The sequence below is a fragment of the Sapajus apella genome, unplaced genomic scaffold (assembly GCF_009761245.1).
Source record: "Sapajus apella isolate SASKATOON/1434 unplaced genomic scaffold, GSC_monkey_1.0 scaffold32, whole genome shotgun sequence".
Classification (NCBI taxonomy): domain Eukaryota; kingdom Metazoa; phylum Chordata; class Mammalia; order Primates; family Cebidae; genus Sapajus; species Sapajus apella.
The window spans coordinates 8,589,085-8,606,186 of record NW_022436972.1 but is presented as its reverse complement, the minus strand read 5'-3'; the positions used below and the strand labels follow the sequence as shown (position 1 = coordinate 8,606,186).

General features: G+C 38.2%; 1 protein-coding gene and 1 long non-coding RNA gene across 14 annotated transcripts in view; one reads left to right on the top strand and one right to left on the bottom strand.

Annotated features, from left to right (window-relative positions):
• The window catches only part of NBEA (neurobeachin), a 713,110-nt gene extending 705,926 nt beyond the window's left edge, over positions 1–7,184 (bottom strand). For 10 of the 13 annotated variants that reach the window (XM_032294855.1, XM_032294857.1, XM_032294861.1 and 7 more), the window contains exon 1: positions 6,368–7,184. In XM_032294855.1, coding sequence (XP_032150746.1) covers positions 6,368–6,661 — 294 coding nt within the window. In that variant the 5' untranslated portion in view covers positions 6,662–7,184. The remainder of the gene's footprint in view (positions 1–6,367) is intronic. The other 3 variants (XM_032294863.1, XM_032294865.1, XM_032294866.1) reach the window with 1 other exon arrangement.
• A 46-nt stretch (positions 7,185–7,230) lies between these two features.
• The window catches only part of LOC116562302, a 114,148-nt gene continuing 104,276 nt past the window's right edge, over positions 7,231–17,102 (top strand). Inside the window, exon 1 of the long non-coding RNA XR_004273871.1 lies at positions 7,231–7,330. This is a non-coding gene — a long non-coding RNA (uncharacterized LOC116562302). The remainder of the gene's footprint in view (positions 7,331–17,102) is intronic.

Sequence of the window (17,102 nt, the reverse complement as noted above, 5' to 3'; positions counted from 1 at the left end):
AGGGACCACAACCCGGGGAGAAAAAGAAAACAAAAAACACAAAAAAAAAAAAAAAAAAAAAAAAAAAAAAAAGGGAAGTAGAAGAATACAGGCCTTTGTTTACCAGGCTTCAGGTTTCTCTGGAAGTATGGCTTCCCTAAAACCTGGGTAAGTTTTTTGTCAATTTACTTAAACCAAAGGAGTTGAATTTGCAACCAAAACAAAGAGGTCTTGTCAGGATCTTGTCAGCTTTTAAGCTTCAGTCTCATGGCAATAGGCCTTTTCAGTCCTCTTATCCCCTTTACCCTCAGCTTAATGATTTTCCCTGAAGCAATGTGAAACAATAAACTGGATGAGGAGGCACAACTATTCTGTCATTTGCTCCCTGGTTGCATCCTATTTTAAAGCTCTTTACAACTGGATTACTGTTACTTTGGTCAGGAGGCTTGAGTATACCACATGAGAGGCTTGGGAGAAGCTTATCAGACAGAACTTTATCTGGTCCTAATTTAAACTCTTGGCTTTCCTCTTAGCAACTATGGCACGGAGTGGAAACTTAGGGCTTTCTGACCTACAAAGCTTTAATATTCTGATTCTCTGCTATCTTGGATGGCAGCTACAGGCAGAAAGAGCCTCTCTGACTTGAAAAGGCTATACCTTCTTTCTGCTCTGGTTTCAAGCATGCTAACTTGGACCAAAGTTAACCGCTCTCTTAAAAGACATTATCAAAGACCGCAAAAAGTGGCCAAAACATTCCAGTATCCCTAAAATTCCAACCTCAGTAGTTCCATGGACAAAGATAACACAGGTGACAATTTAAACAGCTGCTCTGTAATTCCTTAAAAGGAACTGCTAGAGAACCACAAAGTTCTGACCGCCTTGCACTCCATTTCAAGATTTAAGGTCTGTTCCCTACAATATGTCATTTCCAGATACTAACGTCTATGCCACTGGGGAACCCTTCTGTTTACAAGGGACAAAAAAAACAACTTACATTGATTTGAAATAAATAACAATAAATTTTAAAGGAGATAATTTAGTGGTTAGAAAATAAACACCACAGACATAGAGAATTCCAAGTGGGTCAACAGAATGATGAGTCAGTTGGCTTCACACTTGGTCAAATTCTAAGACAGGGACCTACAACTCTAAGAATGTACGCATTCAGTATCCCCATCAGAAAGACTTCCAGCGTAATTCCTGGAACCGACTCTAGCTTGCTACCGTTGGGTTAAATGTTTGTCCATGAACCAGTCACCATGCTTCCTGCCACACCTGGGTTAGATGTCTCACCCTCAAGGCAGACCCACCTAAACTAGCTGACCTACAAATTGGGAAAGAGTGAGTAATCAAAGGAAAATTGAGGTACCACTACAAAAAAGAGAAACGTATGCCAGACACACAAAATGTCAGGCAAGCAAAATGATGCACTGAAACATCTGGAGATACTACTGACAAAAACAATAGATGTCCACTATTCTTGGCAGTATGACAAATGCTGACAATATTTTTTATAATTTCTCTTCAACACATTATGTATTTTCTTTGTTAACAACATGACCTTGTTATGTGTTATCTGATTATATACACAAGTTCACTGAAAAGGTTTTACCAGGTTCCAACTTATTAACAGATGCCAGTTCAAAATAACATTTACATATGCAGTAATACCTACATAGGCAGTTAATATCACACACATTCAACACATAACTCTAGTTTGAGGAATAAGAAATACATGAAGTTTTATGAGTTGAATTTACATGAGTTTAATTTATTTCAGGATTCTAGGTCTGGACCGTAATGGTTAATGTAACTTCAGAAATTGTTCATAATCATTACTGCATAATGAGAGTGTCCTGCACACTCCAAATGCACTTAACTTACCCAAGGGCTAGAAATACAAAATATATATATATACATAAAATCAGTTCCTGCCCTCATGGAGATCACAGCCTAGGAGGAGAAACACACATAAATAACTCCAATACTAAAGAGTGATATGTGATGCCAAAGAGATATGCTGACATGGTATAAAGACAAGAAATGGAAAACCTGGAACTGATTGCATAACGGTATTGTCAGTAATAGAAAAAAAAAATACAGATGACTGAATTTTATAATACAGCTATACCGGTGACATAAAATGGGGGTTGGGTCTGTTAGACCCAATGAATTACTTTACACTATGTTTGGGAAAAGTATAGCAAAAGAATAAAGAACCTTCAGATATTTTTAATCCACAGCATAGTATTTGCCAAAAAGTAACTAGCAACATACACAATATCTACTTAAAATTAATACAACATGATCATAGACTGACTATAGAATATTTGCTGCCTTAGTGTCATTATATGACTAAATTAATATTTCTGTGGAAAATCTCAAAACTCCTTAAGATATTAAAACCCCTAGCATTTATATATGAATTCTTAATTTTATTTTCCATACCCAATTGCCAGAATAAAATACAACTCCAGTTAATATGAAAAGGCTTACATATCAACATAAGGACCTCCATGATTATAAGATGCAGCTATATATTTTTAAATAAATTTAATTCAAACGTAGAAGACATCTCTTGTTTGTAAAATTCTAAATATCTTTGAAATGAAAATCATGACTATCAAGCTGCAAATTTAAAAAAACTCTAAGGAAGAAGAGTTACAGTCATATTCAAGTACAAAAAAAACTTAAAGTTTCCCTTTTAACAAAAATGCCATGATCCATAAGCCAAGATGAAAGAAACTTAGTAAACCATAAATCCCCTCAAGGTATCTTGTTATGTTTTTAATACAGCCAACCATATGCCAATTAGAATGTAAAAAAATAATCAAAGGAAATATTATTTTCTCTACAACTAGACACACTGATATAACTCACAGTAACTCATGAGAAAAAATCTACAAATCCATGAAAAAATTTCATGAATTCAGTTATTCATAAAAAACTTCAAGTCTATAATTAAATTCTATAATTATAATCACAGAATTATATCATAATACATAAGAAAGCCACTCCAAAAAAATTTATGATTTCATGAAGTAGATATTAATCCTCTATTATAAACATATTTTTCAAGAAATATGTTTATAAGAGAAACTTTCATTTTCTAAACAATGATAACACATGATATTTACACAGCTTTTACTTCAAATATGTAGAAAGCTTATATAAACATGTTAAGTGCACCTATAAAAGATATAGATTAGGTAGTATGCCATCTTCACAACTGAAAACAATCAACGAAATCTATTCTCTGTAAATTCTTTTATACTGCCACATTAAATAACTTCTCCTGAAGTCAGTTTAATGACCGGTTTCTTTTATTAATAGAGCTATAATGCAAAATCCTTGACAATACACTCTCATTGCAACTTTATTCACAAACTAATTTACCCGTCTTCCTAACATTATCCATTCCAATTTCAATGTTTTAAGTCAACTATAACATCATTACACGAAATACATCTCTAATAAAAAATCACTCATTGTGCTTCATATCACATTGGTGATTCTTCACCAAACTCCCACAGTCCACCTAGCAGTAAAAATGGGTCTCTAGACCTTTGGGAAACAAAGCAGAAAAATTACAGCCACTTCTGTGTTGAAGAAGTACTATATTTTAGTGTATGCTTGCTTAAACTTGACTCTGCCCAACTTTTAATTCTTTGGCCAAGGCCTGTGAGAAATAGCATCTAAAAACCAAGTATTTATGAGTATTCTTATATAGGAAGAAAAAAGAAACAGGAAAAATATACTGACAAAAGTGACTGAGACAGGATACTGTTGAAGGCAGAAACCCCTGTTTTGACATTTCATTAGTTCTACTTTCTTTTCCGTCATTCAGGGCACAGTAATAGGTAGTTCACTATTTCACCTTTCATTTTTAATGCATTAAATTGAAACTGAAAAATAAAAAAAAATCATTTTAGATTTAATATTAAAGGTTTCCAAACTCTAAGGAGTCACTGAATGTCCTATATGAATTTTATAGGCTTACTTATTAAATAAATAGAATTAAGTTGCAATAATGAATTTTTAAATGCCTATGACTTCCACATATTTTTGAGAATCTGCTTAAATTTTCATATGACATTTTCAAGAGTGTATTGGACAATAAAGCCCTAAGCCTATAGTTCAAGAAATATTACGCTTCAAATGACTAGTTTATATTTCATAATATAATTAACAACTTAGTAATAAACAGCTTTTTGTTATTTATTCTTTTCCCCAAAAGTTTCTATTTAAAAATTTATTGCATTCTTTAAATACATACAAAGAAATTTTAAACCTAACTTTTTTAATTCCAAATATCATTGCAATTACAAAGTCTTAAGTGGATTTTTGGATATACTATTTCAGTATTACTTTATTTCTAGTGACTCTAAGCTTAATGGTAAAGTTCTCCAAAATAACATTTGCATATTGAAACTTCATGCCAGATTTTCACTGCTCTGAAGAGTTAAATTTCTTTTTTATCTCAAGAGAAACATTTCACTTCCTTTCTTAGTCTACTGTATATCTAAAAAACCCCATCTGTTAAGAACTGATTCAGCATACATTGCTACTGCTGCAGAGTCCAAACTGGTTATACATTCAAATCAGTTTCTAGGTTGTGAAAGCTCTACTGCCTCTTACCAGGTTAAAATGTATTAAGTAAGCACACAAATACTTAATAAAACAGCCTAATATAATGTAATGTAAAAATGATACTGGTTAGATCAAAACTGGAAAAACCTGAAATGTGTTCCTTTAAATTACAGAAATACAGTTGCCTGCCAACATACTGACAGTTTGAAATTTCATTTATCTTCTTTTAAAAAGAAATGGCAAGTACTGACCTCTTATTTGCAGCTAGTTAAAACTAAAACTCAAGAAAACCATACTTCTAGTAGAGTTCTGAAAAGAACTTGTTTAAATCAACTTAGTGACATTCCCTCAACTTACACTGACTTTTCATGATGATTTATTTGAATGGTACACAAAAGTAAAAAGAGGTGTTTTCTTTTAAACAGCAATGAATGTAACAAAGACAGATAATCTGCTTTCGCTTCACACACTAGCAAAAGGGCAAAAAAAAAAAAAACGCTTCAACTTTTCTATGAATTTAGGAGGTTCATAAACCGCAGACATTATTTAATTCGTGTCTCAGGACACCACTGATGTAGCTGCAGCTTTCTCTCAGTTTTCCAATAAAGCAAGTAAAAATAATTGCTTAGCTGAAAAACCAGACTGCATGGGTGTTACAAAGTACCCCTGTAAGCATGGGTTTATATTCCTGTGACTCCAAACCAAATACAATACCCAATTGATTGCTCTCGGTTTATGTCTTGCCTCCCAAAGCCCAACCTTACAGTATGTCAGACTAGATATTGTAGAGAAAACTGTATAAAAAGCTTTGCTGCAAAAAAAAAAAAAAAAAAAAAAAAAACTCCATTTACAAAGCACTAAAAATGAACCGCTCTTAATTATCCTCAATTTATGATTCTCCTCTCCTTACTTCTTTCCATTTCTTTCCCTGACATCTTAAACGCTTCTGAGCCTCTCTGTAGATAGCGCAAAACATTAAGTCATACACACTTCTGCAGTAACTCTTTCTTATCATGAAAGGAACCAAAACCTAGGGCTGCGTTTAAAACCTTTCCTTTAGTCTTTACCACATGCCACGAGACTGAAGGTAACCACAGCAATCAACCTGTATGATTTGGTGCCCTCACATAAGGTGCACACCTTGTGTGCACAAAAAATAACTAAGGGATCAGTATATTCGGGGCAATATTACAAAGAAGGGACGGCTGCTTAAGAGATGGAGGGGAATGGATACAGACACAACACTCTCCATCATAGCCTTGGAATATTTAAAGACAGATGCAAAACTGCATCATTTTCTTTCTTCCTCGAAAACATCCCACCCCAGCTGTTCAAGTTGGAAGCTAATGCGCTTCTCACATTTCAGCAGCACGGGGAATTGGGGCTCCAGGGGCAAGGCTGTCATCCTCGGAGAGCCACACCACGGACAATTAAGAGTGTGGGAGAAAGACGCCCGGAGAAAGGAGGCCTCCTCACCTCCTAACTAAACTCTAAAGTCAACCCAAAACCTTCACCGAGGACACTGGTTGACTCGTAGTCCCAAGGAGTGATAAGAAGCGGTGTTAAGTTGGGCACTGCGCTCAGGTGGCAGGAGAGGACCAGAGAGAGGGGAGGAGAGAGGTGACACGGCTCTGGCAGCACGCAGACAGGTCACCCGCTGGGCAATACCGGCAGAACGCTCTGTGCTCCCAGGGACGCGCGGCGCGTGTGACCCTAGGGGTGGAGGGTAGGAGCGAGGCGTTGGGGACGGAGGATGTGGGGGCTGGGGAAGCAGATGGAGAGCACGCCTTTTCCTTACCAGGTTAAGCACCGTCTCCACGATGTCCCTGTTGCTGACCTCTCCGACCTGTATGAGTCCAATCAACACTGCGAATTTCATCCGGATGTTGCGGATGGGCACCGAAGGGTTAATCATCCCCGCGGGGAGCACCACCGAGCCGGAGCCGGACGCCCCCCTCAGCTCCCCCATCCCGCTGCCCCCGGTGCCGCCACCGCCGCTGCCCCCGCCGCCTCCGCCAGCGGCCCCGACGGCAATGAGCCCCACGGGCTGAGGCTCCAGCCCCGGGCCCGGGCCCGGCTTCTCGCTCGCCATTGGCCCCCCTCCTGAAGAGAAGGGAAGAGCAGCGGCGCTGCCGCCGCCGGTACCGTTATACCTGCTTCGGCCCCCGCCCCCCGGCCGTCGCCTCCGAGCCCCAGCATCCACCAGCGCCGCGGCGCCGGGCCCGCTCCTCGCCTGCGCCTCAGCCCGGCCCGCTCCGGCGCTCTCCCCAGCGGAGGCGGCGGGGTATCCGCAGGCTTATTCTCGGCGGTGGCGGTACCGCTAGCCGCTGCCGGGCGAGCGGCCGTGCCCGCCCAGCAGGTGTGCCGCTGCCGCCGCCGCTGCCTCTCCTCGCTCCCTCTCCCGGTCCGTCCGGCCCGGCCCGCCCCCCGCGGAGATGCTGCTGCCGTTCCGAGAAGCTCTGGGGCACGAGCAGCTGGCCACGGCGCTGGTCGGTGCTGAAGCTCAGGCTGTGGCCGACGCTACTGACGCTGCTGCCGCCGCTGCTACGGGCGCCACTGTTGTTGTGAAGCCCCGACGCCGCCGCTCACTCCGCCATGTTGCCGCCCCCTGCCTGCGGTAGCCGCCACTGCGCCTGCGCACAGCCTCCAGGGGGGCGGAGCCCTCGGTGCACCCCCTCTTTTGCCCTGCCCTCCTTCTCTTCCCACCTACCCACCCCGACACCCCTCGTCCCTCCCCCAACCACTCCGAACGGATAGACAGGTGAGCAGGTGCATGGGGACTGCTGCCAGACACTGGGGCAAGCTGGCAGAGGTGGGGCGGGTAGTGGCTTCCTTGTGGTTTTTCCCTTGAGGGTGGATTCTCCCTGTGGGGAAGGACACAGTGTGCATGTCTTGCCTTCGCTACCACCTCCTCCTTCTCTCAATATCCTCTTGCTAGGAGGAGGCTCCTCATCACCGTTGTTGCATCCAGCTGCTGCTACTGCCAGTGCCACGTGCCTTGTAAGGTAGGGGAGTGGCAGACGACCTCTTTCTGCCCCTCTTCGCCCTTCCTCGCAGTCCTGTCCGCCTGCCCTCCCTAGAATTTCCGAAAGAAAAAGTGGCTGGCAAAGCAGAAACAAACGCACGGGGAGGGGGGGCGATCCTGCATTGTCGGGGGAAGAATACAGATGGAACGTAATGGTGCTTTTTCTACAGCCATGAAAGGCTAACACCTGCACACTCAGGCACGACTTAAAATAGAACTTGTCAAACAGTGATCCTCTCTGGATCAAGCTCGGAACAACAAACAGCTCTTGAACTCACCTCCCAGCCTAAAAAGGCTGCAGTGTGTGACACTGTGGGGGAGTTTAGTTGAAACGACAAATCCCATTTTTCAAAATCCCTGAGGATCCTCCGGTATGATGCCAATTATTGATGTTTCCTTTTTCATAGGCATGTACAATTCACAGGATTTTTGAAATTATCTAAAAACATGGGCGATTCTCACTGCCAGCCTTGATCTGTGAGAAAAGTACATATCTGTGTCTGCAGAGATACAAGAGACAAAAAATAAACCTTTAATTTTTAAAAGTTAAAATGTACACAGCAATCTTGCTGCTAGTATTGAATTAAAACTAAATAGGCATGACTGTTCCTTGAAAGGACGGATATACTTTTCTTTAATATATCATGAGGTCTGCCCTTTTCAATAAAGATTATTGCAAGTCACCAGAAATATTAGGCATCTTGAGGTATATTCAGATCCTTTTGTCATCTCAAATGAAAAAGGTCAATTTACAAATCCATCATAATCAGTTTTATTATTCATATTTAACTGGACCTGCTAGTCAAGTTAACTCCTGGGATATGGGAACATAGTAAAATTCTAAGTACCACAGATTATAAGAAAGTTCCTCAAAACCAGTGCTTAGGATTACTTCCTGGTTGCATGTCTGTTTATTTGTTTAAACTTGCACCAAAGTGATTGAATTATTAAGGTAGTTAAGCAAACCCTTCTGAAAGTAGTAGTAACTAGTATGTCCATTTAAATTAAATGACAATTGAATTATAAAATGCTGGAATGGTTGAAACTGTATGGGAAATTTACAAAACATACAAGTCATAATAGTGTGACTTGAGATATACTATATAATGGAAAAATCCCCTAACATTTATATCCTTCTACTACATTTTTGTCTGTCCCAAGTGAGTATCATCTGCTTTTAAGAGTACTGTTTCATTTGCAAATTTAAAATGATATCTTTTTAAAATATATGTAACTCTAGACTGAAAGGTTGTCACACTAGGTTTTTTTACCCACTGTGCATATAGGTATATGGCAGCAAGTTCTACCTTTTGCTATTTTTAGACTTCTTGCATGAGTACTTTGAAAGACAGTGACAACCTCAACTTTCTATTTCCTTTCTGAATGAATAGCTTAACATCATTTTAACATTTCCACTTTAATTTTCCATGTGTTTTTTTCTTAAGCAGTATGTGTGTGCATTTGGTTGTATTTTTTCTGCTTATTTTTCTTTAGTGGAGATAAGGAGTGGGTAAACATGATACCACCATTTCTAAGAAGGAGAACTTCACTTCTTTGCATACTTAATTCAATTTCAGAGATATTTAAAAGAGCTTGCCAATTAAAAAGCTTTCTCCAGTAGACGGTCAGCTCCTCATAGGTGCTATGATACTGTGGAAAGTGCATGATTCTTTGAGTCACACTCACAACTTACTACCTTTGCAGTCTACTCAAGCTATTTGAGTTTCAGACTGCTCATTCCTTAAGTAGGGTTGATAACACCTGTCCCATAGGGAAGTGAGAATTCCATAAAATAATTTCAACTAAGCAGCTAGCATAAAGTTAATGTGTCTTTGTCTCCTTAGTATACAGGCATAATGTGTGTTAATGTGTTGCATGACCTATAAACATATGTAATACCAATTATAACCACATACAAGTCTGCATAATTGCACAGTTATATGTCTTTCATACCATCCCAAAAGCATAAAGTTTAGAAGAGTCAGCAGGTCTGTTTTCCTTGGCCTATAAAACCTTTTCCCAGCAAATGTACAAATAACTTTGCATTTGCATTAACAGTATTTTGAAATAAAAAATAGCTACATAATAAAAGAAGATACCTAATATGTTTATTTTTTTAATCTACAGATTAAAAATATATTTTATGTGGTGAATATTAAGCTTGTATGCATTTTTGCATACCCATGCTTCCTAAGGACAACCATTCAAAGATAAGAAACCTAGGAATCTGAGTTTCAAGAAATATTGCAGAGTGGTTGAGAAGTCGTGCCCTAGATTCAATGGCATCTGAATTTGGATTCTAGTTCCACCACCCACTTATATGTGCGATGTTGGGAAAATGACTTTAGCTTCAAAGCTTCAGCTTACTCAACCCAAAGTAAGGATTATAATACTATTTCATGGGATTGAAGGAGCTAATGCATTTAACATGCTTGATGTAGTAGCAAGTGTCAATCAATAATGTTTCCCTTCATTGGCTGTGGGGAAAGACCCACAGTTATTTTGTGTAGTTATTTTGTGTCATTTTTGGAGGTTTTGTTTGACACCTATCTTGCCTGACTTGTAATTTACAATGAATAAATGTGTTGGAAAATAAATGGATGGAAATAGCAGTTCTCCACACTAAATATTCCCACTTTCTTCACCTGTTCTTTAAAGAACAGATTTCTTGCTTTCCTCTAAACTTTATCTGAACAAAATACTCCAAATTTGGTGTAGGTTTGGACCCATATAAAACAGAGGGAAATTCTTACCTCATCCTTTAGAAATATAGATCCTGTTAGTGTTGCCCCAAATCAAATCAGATCTGCTTGGTTTGCTTTGGTTTTGGGCTTTTTTCTTAACATGACAGTAATGATTGATGTAATGTAGTAGTCATTCATATTTGGCACATAGTAGGTTCTCATAAAATTTTTGTTCCATTCTTCTCTCATTTTGAAATTATTATCACCATTAAAATTAATTATAGCTCTGTCCATTCCTCCTTGCAATAGATCTAGCATTCATCCCATTTTTTTCATTGTCACTGCAGCCATCCTGCAGATTCTAGTCACTTCATACCTGGTCTCCTCTTTTCCACACTCACTATTCTATAGTCCATCCTTACATGGGTAATCTTCCTAAAGTTTCATCTTGATTGGCAGATTAGACCATCAAGGATTATTGAGGATTAATAAAGGGTTTTACTTTCTTAACCACAATAGCTTCTGCATGAAATAATTGTCAACCCTGAAAAGCTAAGCCTTCATCTTTTGCTATTACTGGTTTGTTAGCAGCAGCATATGTGCAATTTGTAGCTTTACATGTAGATTTGGAGATACAAAGTACAAAATGGTACATATCAATTTAAATTTTAAGGCCAGGCATGGTGGCTCAAGCTTGTAATCCCAACACTTTGGGAGGCCGAGGCAGGTGAATCACTTGAGATCAGGAGTTCAAGACAACCCTGGCCAACATTGTGAAATTCCCATCTTTACTAAAAATACAAAAGTTAGTCAGGCAGGCACCAGTAATTCCAGCTACTCAGGATGCTAAGGCAGGATGATCACTTGAACCCAGGAGGCAGAGGTTGCAAAAAGCAGAGTTCACGCAACTACACTCCAGCCTGGGCAAGAGAGTGAGACTCTTGGGTCAAAAAAAAATTATTTTATCTTATTCAAATTTTTAATTTTCCATTTAAATTTCATCCACTAGGAATTTCTTAATCTTGACTATATCATGCAAATAATTTATTGCCTTATTGTCCTGTATGCAAATGTGGGAACATTTCCTTCTACACCTTCATTCAAATGTTTGATTGAACAGGGTGAAAACAGCTTAGTAGTCACCAGTAACACTCTGCTTGAATCAATTTACATTTTTCAAACTGTGGGTCCTAACCCATTAGGGAGTCATGAAATTGATTTAGTGGGTTGCAACCAGCAGGGTTTTGTTTAAATGAAATAAAATAGAAACACACAGAATGAGAAATTTCAAAATACATCTATTTTGTAAGGATAAGTACTGTTTTATAAAATCTGTTTTAATTACACGCACATATACATAAAAATACATATGTATGCTTACTAGGTAATGATGTAATATGTATTTCTTACTGCAAGTTGTAGTCAAACAGTTTGAAAACTGATTTAAGTTGTTTATAAGCACCTGTTTCGTATAAACCTTCAATAATAAATTTGCTGCCATAGTGTGCTGATAACTAGCACACATGTTCCTCTGGTTTTTCCAAAGAATATCAAAAAGGACCTTGACAACTGTCTAGCTAAAGTCTGGATACCCTCTGTTTCTGTATCTAAGCAAACTTAAATGAAAATATATTTGTGCAAGGTATTATTGGTTTTGAAATGCTAAGCTCCTTGCTGTAGATTTTTGAGAATTAACCTCCCTTTGCCTTTAGCACTTCAATCCTCTGGCTCTTCTAGTTCCCTATGACTCCTCAAAGACCATTGAGAGTTGTTCAGCGATCTAGTTTTCAGATTCTTTTAGGATCAGTGGATGCAATTTGTCCTGCCTTGGGGACTTGAAGTCATTTAGCCTCTCTAGGTGTCTATTTAGAATTTCTTAATCAAACTTAAACATCAGTTTCTTCAAACTACCACTACTTCTTCTACCTTTTTACTCCACTAATTTTCCTCTTAAAGAGGGAACACAAACACAAAATAGAAATTCTATATTTGTTACCTAAGTTGACCCAATTTGGGAATGGTTAAAATGTTGATGCTTACCAACCAACAAATATTTGTATGCCAAAAACTAAACTAATTGAAATGAGTGATATTGAATTTTTCATTTAGAAAAAGATTGTGTTGACACATGGAAAATTAATTAGCAAATCATTAAAAATGTAAAATAGTACTAAAATAATAAGTATTCTGGAATTTCAAAGGAACTAGATATTGTACTAACACCCTAATGCACACATGTACCCTTAAACATCACATAAATATGCATACAAATGCACCATACACACATACTTATTCACCATTAAATTGTCATACCTCTGCCCATTCTTCCTGGGAGTGGCTGTAGCATTCATCCCATTCTTTTTCATTCTCACTGCGATCATCCTGATTTAGATTCTAGTCACTTCATACCTGGTCTCCTTGTTTTCACACTCACTCTCCTCCAGTCCATTCTTACATTGATAGTCTTCCTAACATTCCACCTTGATGGACAGATTAGTGGTCCAGGGTTTTACTTTATTCATCACAATAGCTTCCACATACATGCGTTGCATCAGTGAAAACATCACCAGTAATTCTCTTTGCCTAAGAAATTAAGTCCTATTGGTACCAAAGACCCTTCATACTTAGCTTATTTTCTAGTTTTATCTCGTTCTCTTCCTGACAGGAACTTTATACCACAGATCCCACCCTTTCTCAGTGTGTACAGCTCTTTTATCATTAAAAAAATTATAGACTGATAGACTCCTGACAGATTTATTCCTTTAATATCCATTAATTGAGAAAATTTACAGTGATGAACCACTACTTTCAGGTTAATAATGCTATTTAAATAATTTTCACTTAAAAAAATCACACATCTACATATATTTGAAATACATGCACACATCATTTTGGGTTGAATTGTGACCACCAAAAAAATACATCCAAGTTCTAACTTCAGATAGCTGTGAATGTGACCTTAAGATAAGATAATGGAGTAGAGTGGCCCCTTTACCAAATATAACCATGTCCTCATAAGAGAAGAGACACAAAGACAAAAATGCACACAGAGGGAAGATGATGTAAAGACAGACAGGGAAGAAGGCTCTGTGAAGACAGAGGCAGAGATTAGAGTTAAGCAGCTGCAAGCTGAAGAAAGCAAAGGATTTCTGGAAACCACCAGAAGCAAGGAAAAGGCAAGGCAAAATTCTTCTCTAGAGCCTCCAGAGACAATATGACCCTGCTGATGCCTTGTTTTCTGACTTCTGGCTTCCAGAACTGTGAGAGAATAAATTTCTGTTGTTTTAAGCCCTGTAGTTTGTGGTACTTTGTTACCACAGCCCCAGGAAATGAATTCACCTGCATGTGTTTAACTTTTATTCTGTACACAAACAATACCTGATGCATGTATCACTTTCAATCCAAGTCCACAGGTGGGAGAACAGGACTTCAGCCAACATGAATTTCTCTCTCTCCCCAATTAATATACTGTGCTTTCCCCCTTTGGTGTCTTACTCATTTTCTTGCTGCTATCCGCAGCCCTATCCTCCTCATCTCCCCTACTGAAATTGTTGCCAATAGAAGTGCTGCCTTCATGAATATATTCATGTTCCCACCCAAGCGAAAGTGATCTAAAACACTATACCCATTTCTGCTTTTAAAAAAATTATTTTTCTTTCAGATAGCATAGGTTGACAACTTTTCACTTAAATAAATAAATAGTTTCCCTCTTCTCTGCCTCCTTGCCAAGAGTAAGAAATTCATGTCAATATATGTAGTCACCTACACAGCTCCTTCACTGAAATTCAAAAAGAAAGAAAAACTATATATAAAATGTTTTCACACTAACAAAAATTGAGTAGTAAATTTCTTTTAGTTTTGCATAGACAACTATTGCACAATAGTTGCCATTGTGGTTGGTATACATAAGCTTGAGAAAGAATAGTATGTTAAAGAAAGGAGTCTATTTAATTTTTACTGGCTGCTTGTTTAAAATTGTAGCTGCACATACTGATTATCTCTTATCTGCCACGCACTTTTACATGTGTTATTTCTAAACCCTTACTATAGTACTTCAAGTAAATTATTTATTGTCCCCATATTGGGACACTGGTCTGAAGAGAGGTTCAGTCAGTTGTGTAAAGTCACACTTAAGGAAGTGACACAGTTAGGATTTGATCTTAGTTGTGACTGGCTGAAGCCACAGCTCCACTCCTATCCCACACTGCCTATGCTGGGACCCAGACCAAAGCCTTTATTAATTTCTACCAAATTGACCAGCCAAAAGATACTAATGAGACCAGGAAAGCTCATTTAAAATGAACATCCTCATGTTTTTGTACGTATATTTGAAAGCAGCCCACCAAGAGATGGTATCTGGAGCCAATCTGGTCTTATATCTCTAACTATGTCTAGAAAGGTTCTGAAAATCCCACTAGCCTTTCTGTTTCCTGGAAATCATTTTAATTCTGGCCCAAAGTCACTTGGAATAAACAAATTATTTTTTATTGTATTCATTAAAATTAACCAAAATGTAATTTCATTCTCACATTAATATACCATTCCTTATTATGCTTTTCTGGAAAAGAAAATTCGTAGTCTAGTCCTTGTTGAAAAAGGTTATGATTACATATCTATATAATTATAATAAAAATCACACACCCTGGGTATGGGGAGAGAAGAAATGCTGTGAGGAAATATCCAAGGATCCTTTGGAATAGGTATCTCATTATTAGAATCTCTTCAAATAGGTGATAGCATCTTTACCAAACTTTAGCTTAACTAAGAAACTTCATAGAACAATCTGAGCCTAGCAGTGGTGCCTAAAGTTTTGGATTAGAGCCTTTCTGGTGCTAACAGCCAATGATTAGCTGGTGTAAGAATGGCTTGAAACAATACTTCATTGACCAATTAGCTGGTCCATTGTCATGGAAACATTGGAGGCTTATACTTTGACTTCCTAGAACTATAATGTATCTCTTTTGACTTAACAGACAGAAGGATCAGGATCAGAAAAGAGAGGTAAAAAGAAAAAACATAGTATCTGACCTGTACCTTTCACCTGAGAGTTTAAACTTAAATATTTTGGAATATACATTATATATAACCCCTTTGTTGTTAATGTAAAAGCTAATCTTAAAGAATCAAGATGCTTAATCATATTTAGTGTTTAGGGTTCTGTTAAATATATACAAATGTGTATATAAAACTTCATTTCTGTTTGGCTGATCTAAAATTGTGAGAAGTAAATGCAATGTGATATGTTAGCCACAGCTTTATCACTAGTTTCTTTGTTTATATTAAAACAAGCTCAGCAAGATTTCTTTTGCAGTAACAAGAACACATAACATTGCATGTTTCAGGCTATTTGCATTCAATGAAGCATAGTAAGCATAGTGGGTACCTGATGTGCCCTGCCCTCATAATTCATACCATAGTGTTTTCTTCCATAAGCACAAGAGAGCTCACATGATTACATTATAAAATAAAACATTTCTCCCAAACATTTCACTGTTTTGTTTTTTTTTTTACCATCCCCATCCTAATCCCAAATAATCTTTCAAATTATAGTGTAGTGGCTAAAAGAATGGGTTTTGAATTTAGGTAGATGGGGTTCAAATCCAGACAAATAGCCTATGAGCCTATTTCTGAACTTATAAAATATGTAGTAGTCCTCCCTTATCTGAGAGAAAGACACTCCAAGACACCCAGTAGACACCTGAAACTGCAGATAGTACTGAACCCTATACCAAACACAGGCAGATAATTTTTGTTTTTGTTTGTGAGAGCACGTGGGTTTGGGTTTTCTCTGTACGCTACGCCTGGCTGTATCACATGCCCTGCAGTGTTGCCACATAGCACCAGAGTTAATCTGTCCTTCCATGTTGTATGCCCTGGTGCCTCCTTTACACTTTTATGAATGTGGGTTCTATTAGGCATCTCCTTCCAGATGAGCCTGGTTTCATCTTAAAGACTTCCTTTGAATGGTATCCTTTCTCCTTAATCAGCTTCATCAACTCTGCCAGAAATGTGGCCGTAGCTTCATCATCAGCAGATGCAGCCTCTTCAATAATTTTTATATTTTTCAGTACAAACCTATTCCTGAATCTGTGTACCCAATTTGTACTTGCTGTAAATGACTAAGTGTTACTCCTTTCAGAGGATCCCTTGCTGAAGTCTTCAAACCAGCTCAGTGTTCTCTAATGGAACACGTTGTCATCAATTGGAACATGTTTCTGTTCATGTCTTCCACCCACAATGTAGTGCCTTTTCCATCTTAACTAGCACTTATCACCAATGTGACCATGACTTTTGCAGTCTGAGATGCAACAGCAAAACTAGCAAGAAATTATTTTACCTTCACAATTTCACGGGTAGAAAACTCATTTTTACAATAGATCTTAGTAACTTCAGTATACAATTTTTTTTTCTTTTCTTATTAAGAACTTTCACCATTTCACTTAAAGGAAGCACATTAACTTCTCTTTGGCATACTCAAATTGCCAGCATCACTACTCTTGCACGTTGAAGTCAGTAAATAAAATAAGGGTTCCCTGAACACAGCACTGCGATATTGTGATGGTCAATCCGATCTCCAACATGGCTACAAAGTGACTAAGGGGCAGGTTGCAGGTACGATGAGGATACACTGGACAAAGGGCTGATTCACATCTCAGGCAGGATGGAGTGGGATGGTGCGATATTTCATCATGCTACTAAGATTGGCGTAATGTTTAAAACTTATGAATTATTATTTCTGGAATTTCACATTTATTACCTTCGGACCACAGTTGACCATGAGTAACTTAAACCATGGAAAGCAAAACCATGGATAAGGGGGTACT